The 17,399-nt window shown below is 33.3% G+C and overlaps 1 protein-coding gene across 1 annotated transcript; it reads left to right on the forward strand.

Annotated features, from left to right (window-relative positions):
- The first annotated feature begins 15,720 nt into the window (after window positions 1-15,720).
- LOC131062479 (3-dehydrosphinganine reductase TSC10A) lies at window positions 15,721-17,174 on the forward strand. The gene is made up of 4 exons (XM_057996141.2): window positions 15,721-15,983; window positions 16,065-16,328; window positions 16,465-16,612; window positions 16,720-17,174. Exons 1-4 carry the CDS (start codon window positions 15,762-15,764, stop codon window positions 17,025-17,027), a joined length of 942 nt encoding a protein of 313 aa, XP_057852124.1. The 5' UTR covers window positions 15,721-15,761; the 3' UTR covers window positions 17,028-17,174.
- The last annotated feature ends 225 nt before the right edge of the window (window positions 17,175-17,399 follow it).

Raw genomic sequence — 17,399 nt, forward strand, 5'->3', positions numbered from 1 at the left:
CCAAATGAAGAGATGCGACCCTTCCTTATCGATGCGTATATAGTGTGTTGATCATTTCATTTGATCAAACATAAATTGAAGATATCTCAACAATTTTAGATTGAAGGACAACAACGATTATCAAAATGGATATTGTCAGCAGCGAATTTGATTTCTTCTACAACTTGTCCATGATATATAAATCCAACAACCTCGATCTTGATCAGACATTGTTCCAATTGTTATTGATGATCACAACGAACTACCTTATAGGGAAGACGATTTTGACACAAAATCCAGCAATCAATCAAGAGCACACTCATTTGAAAAAAGACAATTTTGTCAAAAGGAGCAATCGAACTGATATAATTAGTCTGTTATGAAATCAATGCAAATCAGACCTGTGGGAAACATAAGATCAAACATGAAGCAATCAAAATCAGACCTTAATATATATCATTTGGTCAGACAAAATCAGAGCATAAAGAGATGCAAGGTAAGAAAAACTGAGCATATGTTAGGTGTATTTAATGCCTTCTTGTTTGTTTTGTAGGTGACAAAGGAGGAAATCGAAAGGGCAGGCCTAAATGTAGGGAGATCAAAATGGCACTCAAAGGATTGTGGTTCAACATTGACACATTAGAGCCTAGTCAACAAGAAGATCCAAGTGAAGGTTGGAATGAGCTCACTAGGGAATGGAATCATGATCAAGAACTACAATGATCCATCAAGTTGATAACACAGGAAAGAAAGTTAAACTTCAATAGCACAAGAGGATGATAAGTCAAGAGTACATCAAGTGAGAGATATCTTAACCCAAAGGATAGGTTCAAGGAATCATCACATGGTCTACATCGAAATATCATCAAGGAAACAACTAGCAATGGGGCGAGCTGATCAAATCAAGTGATCAAGACAAGCGATAATTTCATGAGAGTTAATCAAAGTTAGAAGATCAATTTAAGCAAAGTCATCACCATATTGTCAGACACTTGGAAATGTTGAGTATCAAGAGATATGCCTCATTCATTCACACACTTGTGATGAGTTACAAAGAGAAAGCTAAGGTGGTGCCCAATCATCACACCTAATCAAGATATGGCATCTAGACTCAGTGCACCTAGCTCATCCAACAAAGAGGATAACTACTACATAGACATAAAGTTCAATGTAGCTAATGTCGTCATCTATTGGTTAATTATTCAAGGAAGGACATGTGTCCTATCAAATGTAATTTTATCATTGGTCAAACATTAAATGCTTTGTAATGGGTGTAACAAACCCTAAGTAGGGTTTCTATCTTTCAATCTTGGTCATTGATTGTGAATCAATCTCAGCCACTCAATTGTAATGAGAGCACTATATAAGGCTCAACTTCTTCATTTGTAAATAGTAGTAGTCTAACAATAGAGAGTGAATAGACAATTAATAGTAGTTGATAAATAGGAAGTAGCAGATAGTAAATAGTTAGAGTAGGAAGAGAAGGAAAAGGTTGTTGCCAAGACATTGTTGCAAAAGGGATGTAAATTTCATTGAAGACATGGTGAATTCTATGTGTTGATTCGACAATTTGCATGGTCTTTACTTCTCAATTTGATTTTCATGTTATTTAGATGAATGGAAGAAATTTGTGTGATTAATGGTGAAATTCATACATACATACTACTAATAGTTTGTCGATGGTAAAAGTGTCTTGCATAGTCAATTGGATCCATCTTAGCCAAGCTTAACTTTAATTATCGCTCCTTCATTGATATGCATCAACTTGGTGGTGTCTATGCTTGTGGTGTTGATTTGAAAATCATAAAGCTATCCTTAGAAGATTGCACTAGCCTTGTGGAGATATTCGTTTCATGTCAAAGCAAGACTTAGTTGGAGTTTCATCAAAGATTGTCCATTACTCTTACATTTCTAGAGTTTGATTAGCTTCCTAAACCGTTTTCCTTTTTTCATTTTTTTTTAATCAATTGAAATTCCTACATTCTAGCATCATTCGAGCATTAAAGCATTCAATGTGATTCCAACAATATCACATCATATACAACTAAGTCTATCCAAGAGCACGACAAGACCAGACATTTGAGAACCTTGGAATCGTCCCACTTGATCACGCAACTTAGCATTTGGGAGTCTTTGTTCAAGAGAGGATAGATTACTTAGTATTTTATTCTATGTTGCATAGTGTGTAAAAACACCATCAACACAACCCAAGTCCCCAATGGTGGGGGAATAGAAATAGTATCCTAAGAAACCGAACTAGTCAAAGCAAAAGGAAAAGGAAGCACCAAATGAGCAATTTGTTTGGTGAACCTAACTTATCTTACACCCCCTATATTTTTGTCCTTAATATTTTTATCAATCTTTTTTAATTATATGTCTTTCATTCTCGATTTAATTAGGTTTTGCATACCCCATCTATTATGTTCCTCACCATTTTTTAATTAGGCTTTGATCTTTTATCATATTATCTATCTATTTAGCCTCTACTTATCCATAAGCATTTATTTAAGAATGTTATTATTGAATACTAATTTATTTTCAAATATGAAAATTCCTTTAAAAAATTCACTTCTATATAAACACATTACCCTTGGTTTATTCTTTCTTTCATTTTAGGTATATGCATTGTATTTTTGTTGAAACATCATTTTCTAAAAAATAAAAGATAATATCTTGTTAATGACTTGTTATAAATATTGTGCAATGTCATGTTTAAACATAAAGTTGATACGTATGAAATCTTGCTACAAATAGCTATATTTGTGCTTTATGAGTTTATTTTCTTTCTGCTCAAGGTTGAGACAATTATGGGTTGCATTTGAGCAAGTTAAAGCTTTGGATGATGGTAGTTAGATACTTGAAATTAATTAAACATCATTTATGTCTATGATATGTTTGCATACAATGTTTTATATTTAGTAATTATCTTTTTTCCTTCTTATTTACCAATATGATCATTTTAATCAATTATGTTTGACATAATTTTTGTTTTACCTAATGTTTGTGCAAGGTGCCCTGGATTTACATATAATTCTCATATTTTTGATAAATATTTAATATGGCCATGATACCTTTATAGGGCCATTTTAAATGATAAAATATAATTAATATATGGAACACTAGAGTTTATATGTAGTTTTTAAAGTACAAGCACCACTTATTTCTCTTCTTCTTAGTAAGTAATATGTAATTGATAGTGACATAATTTATAAAGTAATTAATCTCTTATATTTATCAACATTTGATCAAAGTGTTCTTTTGAGAAGGAAAAACAAATATAAAGTTTGTGTTTTATTTTAAATCATTAATAATGTTTTAGGATAATTGTTAGAATAGGTAAATTTGATGAGAATGCAATTTATATATTATTAATTTATTTTATGTTTATTAATATTTATTTAAAATATATAATCTAATAAAATATATATTATAATTTAAAATATAAAAAATAATATGATTGAATAATAAGGCTTATGAAGTTATTTATTAATTATTAAAAATAAAAATCATTTATTAAGAGTGGTAAGAATAGTTCTTATAAGATTGTTATGAGATCTTCTCAGAGATAGAGAAAGTTTAATTGAAGATGGTAATGTGGTTTTGTCAATGTTTAAATGAATAATCACAAACCACTTAATTCATGGAAGTGTATAGTCATAATATAGCTCCATCAAAACATAAACATATTTAAAATTTTAAAACATTTGATTTAATATATCATATATTAGGAAAATTAGTGGGTTTGTGAAACATGGCACACCAAAAGAATAGGTTGTCATGACATGACAAATACACACAATGAGAGGATCCACAATAGAATGGAAATGGGTAGGTTCAGTGGGAGAGTAAAGTTGGGGGATGGGAATCGGGGACTATGCACCATGCAAATAAATTGATGATTCAATCCTAAAATTGATGTCATGAAGAATATGTGTACGAAAAGGTGCATCGAGAGAGAAATTATAAAGAATATTTGTACCAAAGCTAAGAACTAGAACTAGAAATTATGAAGAATATTTTTCATATCCATGAATTATTAGAGCGAGCATGTCTGGGTAGGAATTTTTATGCTAGGCATGGTCCTAGTTGTCTTCCTAGGTCGCCAGAACATTCAACACCCTACTATTGGAGTGCCATCTCTTGAGTGCCTTGAGTTCAAAAAATTATCAAACTTTGATGGACAAATTCTCAAAATATAGGGCACATATGAATGATCTGTTTGAACCCACGGGGTCACATGAGGCTCCTCTATAATAACCTATCTTGTATTATGATGAAACAAAGCCATTTTCTTAGGGTATCATTTTTTGTTGATGCAAATATTGTCAGTCACACGCAATGCAAAGTTGCAAGATAGGGTGAATTTCATTTTATTTGTCATATCTATGAAGCATCAGTGCAAGCATGTCTAAGTAGGCATTTTTATGCTAGGAATGGTATTGGTTAGCTTCCCAGGTCGCCCAAATGTTTAGTGCCCTACTATCGCGATGCCATCTCTTGAATGTCGTGAGTTCAAAAAATTGTCAAACTTTGATGGGTTATTTCTCAAAATATGGGGCACATACAAATAGTTAGTTTGAACCCATAGGGTCATGTGAGGCCCCTCTATAATAACCTATCTCAAATTTTGAAGAAACAAAGCTATTTTCTTAGGGCAACAATTTTTTTGTTCATGCAAATATCATCGAATGCATGCAATGCAAAGTTACAAGATAGGGTAAATTTCATTTTGTTTGTCGTATCCACAAACTATATGTGCGAGCGTGTCTAGGTAGGCATTTTTATGCTAGGCATGGTGTTGTTTTTCTTCCCATGTCGCCTGAACATCCAACACCCTACCGTAGTGATTCTATCCCTTAAGCATTTTGTTAATGCAAATATTGTCAGAAGCATGTAAAATTTACACATTAACAAAAGTATAACTTGCATGAATTTGAATTAGAATCATAGAATTTATCACAAAAAATTATTTATGCATTTATAATCATTTGGTTGTTTGTATATACAAAAATTGGCCCCTAAATAGGTACAAATTAGCTCATGGTCATCTATATACAAAATTGTGCCTCTAAATAGGTACAAATCAGCTCATGGTTGTCTATATACAAAATTTTGCCTCTAAATAGGTACAAATCAGCTCATGGTTGTCTACATATAAAATTTGGTCTCTAAATAGGTACAAATCAGCTCAAGGCCATCTATATACAAAATTTGACCTCGAAATAGGTACAAATCATCTTGTGGCCATCTATATACAAAATTTGGCCTCTAAATAGGTACAAAATCATCTCATGGCCATCTATATACAAAATTGTACCAAGGATATTACAAAATTTCCAAAATCATTCCTACCCTTTTGTAGAATCATTCTTGACCATACTTTTCCAACAGATTGAATACTTGCAATTGGCCCAAATTCAATTAATGAACCTTGTGGATAAGTTCTATTCCTTATTGTGTCAAGTATTGCCTCATGGTCAGATTCACAAACTTTCCATAAATTATTATTGAGTGGTCTACCACGATATTAATCAACTGAATATTTATTGCAACAAGAATGTTAGAGTAATGAACAATATGTTTATGTGTGTCAAAGTCCTCGAACAACCAAACATTAGATTTCTTGATAGGGTACCTTCTAAGCCATGTTCCTATTACAATAGCAGGCCATATTGGGTACTCAATACCCTCTCCATCAATGATTGTGGTTGTCAAAAAAAATTTGCCTCAATACAACAACACAAAAAGTAATTTGTGTCTTCTTCATTGTTTTTGTCGGCAATAACCAGATGCACATGTCCTGCATTTTATTGAATGATAAATTAGCACCAAAAAGAATGTACCATGGAATAAAATGAGTTAATTTTTTTTATTTCAAGTAAGTAATAAGTCACAATACCTAGTTGCACTAGGTAAGATACATTGTCAAAATCCATGAAAACTTCAATCTAGTTCAGCTATAGTTCTTTGGGAAGTTGATATATGTATCAATGGGAACTAAAGGTCTACAAGAACATTTATCAACTCACTCATGTGATTCATAATCTTCCCACAAAAAACTCCATACATGAAGAGAAAAAACATACAATCTCAATAGTGTAAATAATTGGTGAGCTTGCATCTGAACTTCTAAATGAGTGCAAGTCACTCAATCCTGTAATTATACAATAATATACATAGTTTGTAACATCAAATTTACATATCATCCAAAAATATCTAGAGATAGTAGAATTACCTTGGTTACTTGGTCCCATTGTCGAGTTACACCATTGCACAATGGTTGTTGCATCTATTAACTTAGCACCACCTTTGTGCTTTAGTTCTTCTCTAGAAAGGGATATTTTAACACATGTGCATGCACCATCATGCTCTCCATTTCCATGTCTAGCCTCACTAAAATTCCAAAAAAGTTGTACACTAGTCCTCACATGCATCCTAATCAACCAATACAACATCCTTGCATTCTTGAATTGTGATGTGCAATTATTCGACCATATGATGTGTTGGTTTTATCTGATATTCCTTTCTCTTAAATTCTTATAGTAGAGTTGAAATCATTCTTGCACAAACTTAGTCGAATGAATATGTGTAGAAGCGATATTCTCTTACTATCTTTCTATCCTACCCCTTGCTATCATGTCCATGGATGAATGCTATGTAAAAAAATTGTAACTTGTTGAGAGTGGTAATATTGGGATTTCACTTCATTTTGATGTTGTATATTATAATTCTTTGCAAAATCTATAATAGAGATAATGGTACAGAGAGGAAATGTATCCTAACATATCTTGAATTGCTCATCCAACCACGGAGCTCTATGTGTATGCATTATGTAGTCATAAACTACTTTCTCCTCAAAAATACTCATAAAATTTGCTACAGGTATATCTTGATTCACCAACTCACATCTCTTCAACTATTTTCCATCTTTAACCCCATATGTTACTGAATTGTATTTTCTATAAGTGACCATTTTGTTTCCAATTTCATGTGTACTCTCTAAAATGTATACATTTTTGCAACTTTTGCGAACCACCACATGTAGCACAGGAACCTGTGAAGTTACACATCATCTTTTTTACATAATACACTTGAAATAAAATATCTTGATGACTTTGGAGGTACTTGTATACTACATTCCTACAAAACATCGTTATTGTGCGAAGTACAACATATATGACGATAAATATCATAATGCATGGAAAATTCAATATGCATTCTACAATAACATGTAGTTAGTACATGATTTGTCTTAACATAAAAGTGATTTTTCATTTCAAAAAACCTTTGACTAATTCTTATTTGAGGATAGGTTTGAATGAATTTCTCATAAAATTGTGTTTGAGTCATATCCAAAATGCATTTTAGATGTGGCTCACGATTTCTAGATCCAATTCGCCTTCTAACAATGTCTCTTTGATTGGGTGAAACTCTTGTGTTGTCATGCCAATTTTTTTTAATTAATTGTCTTAATGCATTGAAAACAAACTTGTCTTTCCATGGAAGTCTACTCGAAAAATACCCAAAGAGAATTATTGTTAGGATCCTCAATTTTTTTACGCCTTCGTAAGGCATGGTGTACTATTGTTCTACTTATCTTTAATGACTTACTCAGTTTTCTTATTAAATGAGACTTTTTAGTTTTCTTGCTCATTATGGTTGACATAAGAACACATCGAGTAGCATTTGCATCTTTAGAATGTGATGTTGAACCAACTGCTTGATACATATAAAATAAATTGCTTACTATAGTTTTTTCACTATTATTTTTTAGATGATCTTAAGCCAATAATTTGCATTGTCTCTCTAAAATTCAAAATTCTTATTAAATCAACAATTAATCGGCATCTTCCAGTTTTATTTAAGCTCTCAAAATAGTTTTTCCATATTCTATTAGTCATTCTTCGATAAATGCACTCAAAATTTTTATCAGGCAACGACTTCAAATTTTTTTTATCAATTATGTCAATTATATAGTTTGGTTTTCTATGAATAATTCTAGGAGGTGTTAATATTGGTGTGTGTTCTTGGCTTGTATGAAGTATATATTTGTTTGATCGTTGATTATAACTTGTTCTTGATTTGCATTAGATTCATGTAATTGATTTGGTGTAGATGGCATACCTTCTCCTCCCAATTTTCTCATTTCACGTAGTCTATTCATGTGCTCCCTCTGCCTTTCCTTTGCTGCCACTTGTGATTCAATGTTTCCTTTCTTGTTCCTTCTCATCATTATTATGAATTGTTCTAAATAACATCATATATGTTAGTAAATATTATACAAATTAAACAAACAAATCATTCATAAAAATATAAAATTTATTGAATTTGACAATCAAAGCAATAAAAGAAACAAAAAAAATTTGAAAAATCAAACTAATTATGAATTTCAATCATTTAAAATTATACAAAATAAAATAAATCTTACACAAGTTTGAGAATGTCACGGGTGAAGATATAGTTACAATGGGTCCTTTACCATAAATTGTACTTTATTGGCAGTTATGAAAATACCTATAGTGACAAAAATCGATCGTGGTTTTGACACTATAGACAAAGAGAGAGAGAGGGAGAGTGTTGCAACGTCTATAGTGACCAAAACCTAATCGGGGTTTTGACACTATGGACAAAGAGAGGGAGAGTATATAGTGATTAAAACCCTAACAGGGTTTTGACACTATAGATAAAGAGAGAGGTAAATCCTATAGTGACCAAAACCCGATTGGGGTTTTGACACTATAGATAAAGGGAGAGTGTTGCAACATGTATAGTGACCAAAATCCAATCGGTGTTTTGACACTAGAGAGAGAGAGAGAGAGAGAGAGAGAGAGAGAGAGAGAGAGAGAGAGAGAGAGAGAGAGAGAGAGAGAGAGAGAGAGGAAAGGGGGATATTGGCAACAATAATGAAGGAAGACTGAGAAGGTAGGGTGAATCAGTCTTCACTGGATCTACTAACTTAATCACAAAATAGATATGATAAACTACAACAATAGTAAAGATAAGAAATTTTAAAGCATAACACACAATAACAATATTTTTGATGTGGAAAACCCAGTTAAAGGAAAAACCACGGTGGGAACGTACCCACAATAAGATGATACTCTACAGTAGTATGTGAAAATCTTACAATGGGGAATGCACATGCATTCAGGCACACTACCTAGAGCTCACTGCTCAAATATAATGACCCGAAAGGCTACAACCCTCACGGAAGACTCAATGACTTACAACAAGATTCAGACTACAATCTGAAAGGAATGAACTAAAAGAATAGCATCTCCAAATGCCTAATTACAGTTTCAGTTAAGCATAGATGTCTACTCAGCAACACCAAACTCTCCTCAATCACAACATCGAAGGATAAATCACTTGTTCGCACATAAAGCACTCTCTGATCATGCAAACAAAGCATTGATATCCAAATTACATGACAATATCACCTATTTATACAATTCATCAACCTTGACAACAAGGTCGGCTAAACCCTCAACTCACAATTACAAAATTACATCACACGATACAAAGATCGACCACCGAACTAGTATGATGATTTACATGACATAACATGGACCTAACTCAAATTCCCAAATGCTCAACTCCACCAGAAATCACACCAAGAACAACCGCAACACGCTACACTACCAGAATTACCGCATAACACAAAAATCATCACCGGTTCATGAAAACCACCAAAAAATCAAACAACGATCAATGTGGATCATCAAAACAAATAGTAAACAATTAGAAAAGACCAGCAAGAACGTTAGAATCATCACCAATAGTTGTACCAAGACCACTTATCAAATCTTCATTTGTTAACATCTGAAAGCTCAAGAATACAAGCAATCAGCAACTGTCACGAAGAAAGATAAATTGTGGAGCACCAAATCACGATCCATCTGAAATGAAGATACAAAAGACCATCCCAAACAATATCTCAAAATATTAGCTCAATATCCGATCACACCGAAATATACCAGAGTAAATACTAAACTCTACAAAGCATCGATACATCAAAATAAAACTACAAACCGGATCATAAGATCTTCTCAATCTGCAATCAATGGAGCAAATCATAGGAATATGTTGACATCAATGGTAAAAACATATCCTAGCAGTAGCAATGTCCAACAATCTCCCCCTTTGGCATTGATGGCAACACATGAATGTGAAAAACAGTCAATGCAATGAAAAAAGATATCTTCGGCAAACCCTCCCTAAGATCAAGACAGATAAAGAAGTTTTTGACACGATCTCTCTCCCCCTTTGACAACAATGCCAAAGATCTCAAAATAGAAAACCAAAACCTCTCTCCCCAAAATAGAAACATGAATCTCATAAATTTCTCCCTCTAAAACACAGACTACTCCACCAAAGGAGCAGCACCAACTCACCAGTCCGGATAGAAAGATAAGACTCCGAAGTTTGTCGGATTGATGCAACTGAATGCATCTAGTTCTCATCAGGAGGGGTAGATACCCCTGATTTGTCTCTCAAATAGATAAATGTATCTACAAGCAAAGGCTTAGTGAACATATCAACTATTTGTTTCTTTGTAGATACATACTCCAGCTTCAATTTCTTTTCACTGACTTGCTCTCTCAAGTAATTATATTTGATTGACACATGTTTAGTCTTTGAATGTTGCACTGGATTCTTTGATATGTTAATAGCACTAGAATTATCATAGTATATGACAGTAGGCTCATCATAGATAATTTTGATATCCTTCAACATTTGCTTCATCCAAACTACCTAAGTGCAGTTACTAGTAGCAGCAGTGTACTAAGCTTCAGCAATAGATAAGGACACTGAATCTTGTTTCTTACTAGCCCATGAAACCAGTTTCTTTCCCAAAAATAATGCTCCATTGGTAGTGCTCTTCTAATCATCAACATCACCAGCCCAATCAGCATCAGTGTAGGCACATAACATGAAATCATCATTCCTCAGATACCACAAATCATAGTCCACAGTTTCCTTCAGGTATCTGAATATCCTCATAATAGCAGTGACATGACTCTCTTTTGGATCAACATGATATCTAGCAGCCATGCACACAACATGCATAATGTCTATTCTAGTCTAAGTAAGATATAGCAGTCCACCAACCATAGATCTGTACAAAGTTTGATTAGCTTTCAGAGATTCATCATTCTTAGACAATTTGCAACTAGTCACTACAGGAGTTCCAACAGGTTTGGAGTCATCTAACCCAAACTTCTTCAACAATTCCTTCACATACTTAGTTTGAGATATAAATATACCTTTTCCAGTCTGTGAAATCTGCAAACCTAAGAAGAATTTCATCGCACCAATCATAGACATCTCAAATTCTTTTTGCATATCACCAGAAAACTTCATTCTCAAGTTATCATCTCCTCCAAAGATAATATTATCAACAAAGACTTCAACAATCAAGATGTTATCATTCTCAATCTTAAAGTACAAATTACTATTAGCAACACCTTTATTAAATCCCAATTTCAACAAATATTTATCTAATCTAGCATACCATTCTCTAGGGGCTTGCTTTAATCCATAAAGTGCTTTCTTCAGTTTACATACCATGTCTCCATCATCTGATAATGAAAATTCATCAGGTTGCTCAATGTAGACTTCTTCCTCAAGATCACCATTTAAAAAGGCATATTTGGCATCCATCTGATATACCTTGAAATCTTTATAAGCAGCATATGCAAGCAACAATCTAACAGCTTCAAGTCTAGCCACCGAAGCAAAAGTCTCCTCATAATCAATTCCTTCTTTTTATGAATATCCTATGCAAACCAATCTTGCTTTATTTCTAACAACTTCACTGGCCTCATTCAATTTGCTCCTGAATACTCATTTATTACCAATAACATTCTTATCCTTAGGCCTAGGCACAAGCTCCCATGTATTATTCTTTTCAATCTGATATAATTATTCTTCCATATCTCTCATCCAATTTTCATTTTTACAAGCTTCAGCAACATCTTTAGGTTCAATTTTAGAAATCAAGCATACCTCTTCAACAATTAGCCTTCTTTTGGTCATCAAACCTTTATTTGTATCTCCAATAATCTGATTTTATGAATGATTCAATCTTGCATACCTTGGGGTCTTCTGATTTTTCTGATTCTCAGGTTCTTGCATTTCTTCACCGACAGCAGCAACATCTAGATTAATAGTATCTACTAGATCATTCTGATTTGGCTCTTCAGTCTAGATAGGGGCTAAAACAACATGATGTCCATCATCATATCCACATGTTCTAATCTCTTTCCCATGGTTCTCATCCACCTTCACATTTGCACTTTCTACTATCTTTTCAGTCTTTTATTGTAGCACCAGTAGGTTAACTCTTTGTAGTATATTCTAAGAAAATTCCTTCATCACTTATAGCATCAAACTTTCCTATATCCTCATCTCTCTTGATATAACATTTGCTACCAAATACTCCTAAATATCTCACAGTGGGAACATGACCAAACTATAGCTCATAAAGGGTCTTACCAGTATCACCTTTGATATGAACTCTATTGAATGTGTAAACAACAGTGCTAATAGCTTATCTCCAGTAGATCTTTGGAATAGTTCCTTTAATAAGCATACTCCTTGCAGCATCCAAGATAGTTTTATTCTTCCTTTCAACAACTCCATTTTGTTAAGGGGTTCTAGGAGCAGATAATTGTCCTCTGATTCCATGCTTTTCACATAATGAATTAAATTGACTATAAGATAATTCTCCACCTCTATCAGATCTCAAACATTTCACCTTCAATCCAGACTCAGTCTCCACCTTTGCTTTGAATACCTTGAATTTGTCCAACGCTTCTGATTTCTCCTTCAAAAAGACAACCCACATCATCCTGGAATAATTCTACTTCGAAAAATCATTAAAAAAAATACACAACAAAAAATTACAAAAAAATACACAACTTCTAGTGCTCACTCTAAACTATCTTTATACCAAAGGGTTTTTCAAAATACTAAATGTAACTAGAAATTTTTTAATGTGCACGTTGAAACCCCTTAATCTTATCCAATTTTGAAGAAAAAAATAGTAGTTTGAAAACTAGATTCAAAGTACTACAAATTTTTTCTTTGGATATATTCAAATTTTGAGTGGACGAGTCTCAAATTGCTCCTCCAAGTTCAAGCTTAGCTTATTTCAAAAAAAAAAAGTTCCCACTTATACCCCCCTTTTTGTTCACCATCTTGGTGCACTTACCCTACATCCTAGGAGTTGATTTTATAGACATTCCAAGAGCTATAAATAAAAATAAAATAAATAAGGCATCTGACAAATACTCTTTGATTATAATTGTCTGAACCTCTTATATTGCCTCCTCAAAATACAGGACATTGATTTTGGCTCCAACACTGTCCCTCCAACTTGGTCACCCAAACATGGAAGATAAAAATTACATTAATGCAATAAATGATTGAACACCAAGAGACACTTGTTGTCTCTTCCAATAACCCACCTGGAGAAGCCCAATAGTCACTCACTTGTCCACTTTACATGTCATTAAACATCCTATTCTAGGTGTTCACAAGTAGGGAAAACAATATTAAATATACATGTCAACAAATCACCTTTACCACTACTAGTAGAACCCATCACCCCTTATGAATGTATTACAAATGATAGTAAGAATATTTACTATAAATTATTTTCCCAATACACCCTAAGTGTGTAGGAACACTATCTAAGGATGTTGGAACCATGCAATATGACATAGGATTTACAATGTAGATTGCACCTTAATCCAAACACTTGTTAGGAAATGGTGCTAGAGGTGCATAGTGGGCTTACAATAACTACCATATCTTGTTCATTAATACATTAGAACCCATTATATGTCATATTGATTTCGTAAGGAATGATCTATCTATAGAAGAATATTCATCAACATATTTGTTGCCAAACTATTTTATTTATTTCTTACAATGAAATGGAAATCTTTAATTGTCGCTCATTGCACATGGTTGTATTTTATTCTTTCATAGGCATCTATAAATCTAATAATAGACTTGATCAACACCATGTAAGTATAGGTGTATGTCAAGTTACCTTGTGGCACCAGATTTAGTTGATATGAAAGATACATTTAATATAATGATAGTTGTGAGAAGGATAGTGTACCATTTATGTTTACTAAAGGTTGGTTAATGTTATGATTGAATAGTTTTCTATTAATTTTGCTATTCAATATTTTTATAATGGATATTATGGGTTATGTGTACTTTAGAAGAATCCTATTTCAGTTGATGTATTTTTATTTCATTAGGTTTTAGTTTAGATGTATTTGTAGCCACACTAATTGGATTTTTTAAAATGTTTGTGGATATTGATTTGGTGGGATGCATAAGTAGATTAGGGAGGTGATTCTTAGAATTGCAGGTCTACTTCAAGGTAATCCTTCTCACTTGGTTCTAGTTTAACTTGTTAGTCAAACAACAAGCAATGAATAATTTCTCATCTATAGAGGTTGAGTATCAAGGGGCAACTAATGCCACCAATAAGGCCATTTGAATTCAACATATATCAGTGACATTGCAATTCCACTCTTGTCTATAGGTTATAAGTTGTGATAACCAAAGTATTACATAAATCTCATAGAATCTAGTCCATCACTAATTAACCAAACATATTAAGCTACACATGCACTATATCTAGGAGCTAATTGATGATCAGATAAATGATCTTAAGATTTTTCCAATGTCAAAGAAAATTATAGACATTGTCACCAAACCCTTCACTAAAAGAAATATCCTTCATCTATGAGCTTTGTTGGAGGTGTCACAATTGTCTACTTCCGAAGACCTTCTTAGTCCTTCACTTTCCCTCTCCACTTTTGGGGGGTCTTTTCTCTCTCTAATTTTTAAAAGAGCCTACTCCTCATGTAGGGTATTCTTCTCTTTTAGGGGAGCTCTTTATACATGGCTGCCTCATCAAGCTTTTTTTTTTCAAGCTATCTTTTCATTAACCTAACCTATGCATAAGAATGGTGTTACTATAGGTTTTTTATTTTTCTTGTGTTGGCGGATGTTTCTTTTCCTACATATATTATTAAACTTTTCCAAATTAATTAAACATGGTTCTTATGAGAGCACATGTCATGATCCATGAGTTACATGTGTCACTCTCACCCACTTCTGGGTAATTGAATCTCACGCCCTCTTTAATTAGAACTTATCTATCATTACCATTTAGTTTTCCTTTATTTATGAAAGTACAACACACACTTTACATATGTCACTCTCACCCACTTTTAAATAGTTGAGAATCACGCTCTCATTAGAATTTATTATTGTTACTTTACATATGTCACTCTAACCCACTTTTAAGTAATTGAGCATCACACTCTCTTTAGAATTTATTGTCTATCCATCATAACCATTTTGTTTTCCTTTATTTATGGAAGTAAAACACTTACTTTACATATGTGGCTCTCACCTACTTTTGAGTTGTTGAGTGTCAGCTCTATGTAAAATTTATTATCTATCTATCATAAACATTTTGTTTCCCTTTATTTATGAAAGTACAACACTTACTTTACATGTCAGTATCACCTACTTTTGAGTAATTGAGTGTGAGACTCTCTTTAGAATTTATCATAACCATTTTGTTTCCCTTTATGTAGAAGTACAACACTTAATTTACATGTCACTCTCACCCACTTTTGAGTAGTTGAGCATCATGCTCTCTTTAGTGTTTATTATCCATCTATTATAACTATCCTGTTTTCCTTTATTTATGGAAGAACAACCAGTCTAACTTTTAAATTTACATGAGGATCGGTTTGAAGACTTCATCATCATGGCTGCAATCTCTGGAGGGCAAGCATGTCCTCATAACAGGTGGATCAACTGGGATTGGTCTTGCCATTGCCAAAGAGGCTCTCTCTCAAGGAGCTTTCGTTACCCTTTTAGCCAGAAGCTCCTCTAAATTGGAGAAAGCAGAACAAAATCTTGCCAAAAATGGTGATACCAAACATAAAATATTAACCAAGGTTTATCTTATCCCATCATTTTAAGTATATCAAAAGACTTAGAAATGTTGGTGTCTGATCAGATTTTGATTTTTTGAATAGGTTGCAGATGTGGGTGTGTATGAAACTTTGGCAAAGGCAATAAAGGAAGCTTTTGAATGGAGGGCTGTTGATGTGCTGGTTTGCAATGCAGGTGATGCAAAAACTGCACTTCTGGATGAGAGCAGAATTGAAGATCTGCATGCCATCATTCAGACTAACTTGACAGGGGTTGTCAACACTGTGCATGTTGGGATTCCATTGATGAAGCAGAGGAGTCCCAAAACACCCATGTCAATTGTTCTCATGAATTCTCAGTCAGGAATGGTATGCTATTGGTAAAACTAATTTGTATGCTTAGCATTTACTCGTAAGACAGGAAAGTGTGTTTTTAGAGTGTTTAAGCCTTTTATGATTCTATTATTTAGAATAATGTTTTTTGGTTGTGTTATTCTTTTTGCAGTATCCTGTGTACGGGAATTCTGTGTATACTGCAACCAAATATGGTCTAAAAGGACTCGGGGAAACTCTCAAGCTTGAATTGATGCCTCACAACATCCGAATAAGCATAGTCTTTCCAGGTTATGTGGAAACCCCCATGCTTGATTACTGTAAGTAGTTCAAATTATTGAGGAGTGTTCATGCTTTCATTCTTTTTCATGTATTCTACAAGAGAGTCTGATATCATTTTGTTCTTACATTCCCAAATTGTATGTAGGTGGTGCGGAAGATAACAGAGATCTCTTTGAGTTAAGTAAGATCATAAACTTTTATGATCGAAGTAAAGCAGACACAGCTGAGCATGTTGCAAAATATACATTAGAAGCAACAAAGAATGGTACTTTTCTTGTCACAAGCCAATTCAGTGGTCTTATGTTATCCACATTCTCTCGTGGATCTATGCCTGCAGAATCATTTGGAAGGGCCTTGCTTGAATTGATATTATATATTCCTGGTAGACTCTTCAGTTTCATTGCGGCTGCTTATATCTATTATCTTATAAAGCATAGAAATCATAAGAAATGAAAAGGCCAGATCAGACCATTTCTTATTGAACAAAAGCTTTTGATTAAGTTGTTTATCTTATGATGGATTAGGGCATGTCCTCATGCTGTTGCTTAGCTTATTTTGGCTAGCAGCAACTATTCAACTTTTTAAGGAGCAATTTGTGGAGCAGGTGGCCCCGTGGATAGTTAAATGCAATCTTCTTAAATCATTTTGTAAATGAAATTATTGGTAGTATTGCAAAAAAATATGGTGAAGCCATGTGTCTTTTTTAAATGTTCATAAGCAGCTGCATGGGGACATGGGTTATTGTACCATCTAGAACAAGAAAAAACATATCTAAATTTTGTATTTTATTATTACAAAACAAATTAATGTTAATTTTAAATTATT

Source organism: Cryptomeria japonica, chromosome 1, assembly GCF_030272615.1.
Source record: "Cryptomeria japonica chromosome 1, Sugi_1.0, whole genome shotgun sequence".
NCBI lineage: Eukaryota > Viridiplantae > Streptophyta > Pinopsida > Cupressales > Cupressaceae > Cryptomeria > Cryptomeria japonica.

Bases quoted from the DNA above. Each gene is read 5' to 3' on its own strand.
- LOC131062479 (XM_057996141.2), top strand. From the start codon at position 15,762: ATGAGGATCGGTTTGAAGACTTCATCATCATGGCTGCAATCTCTGGAG. The intron at 15,984-16,064 runs GTTTATCTTATC...TTTTTTGAATAG, and splicing joins AACATAAAATATTAACCAAG to GTTGCAGATGTGGGTGTGTA. The intron at 16,613-16,719 runs GTAAGTAGTTCA...AATTGTATGTAG, and splicing joins AACCCCCATGCTTGATTACT to GTGGTGCGGAAGATAACAGA.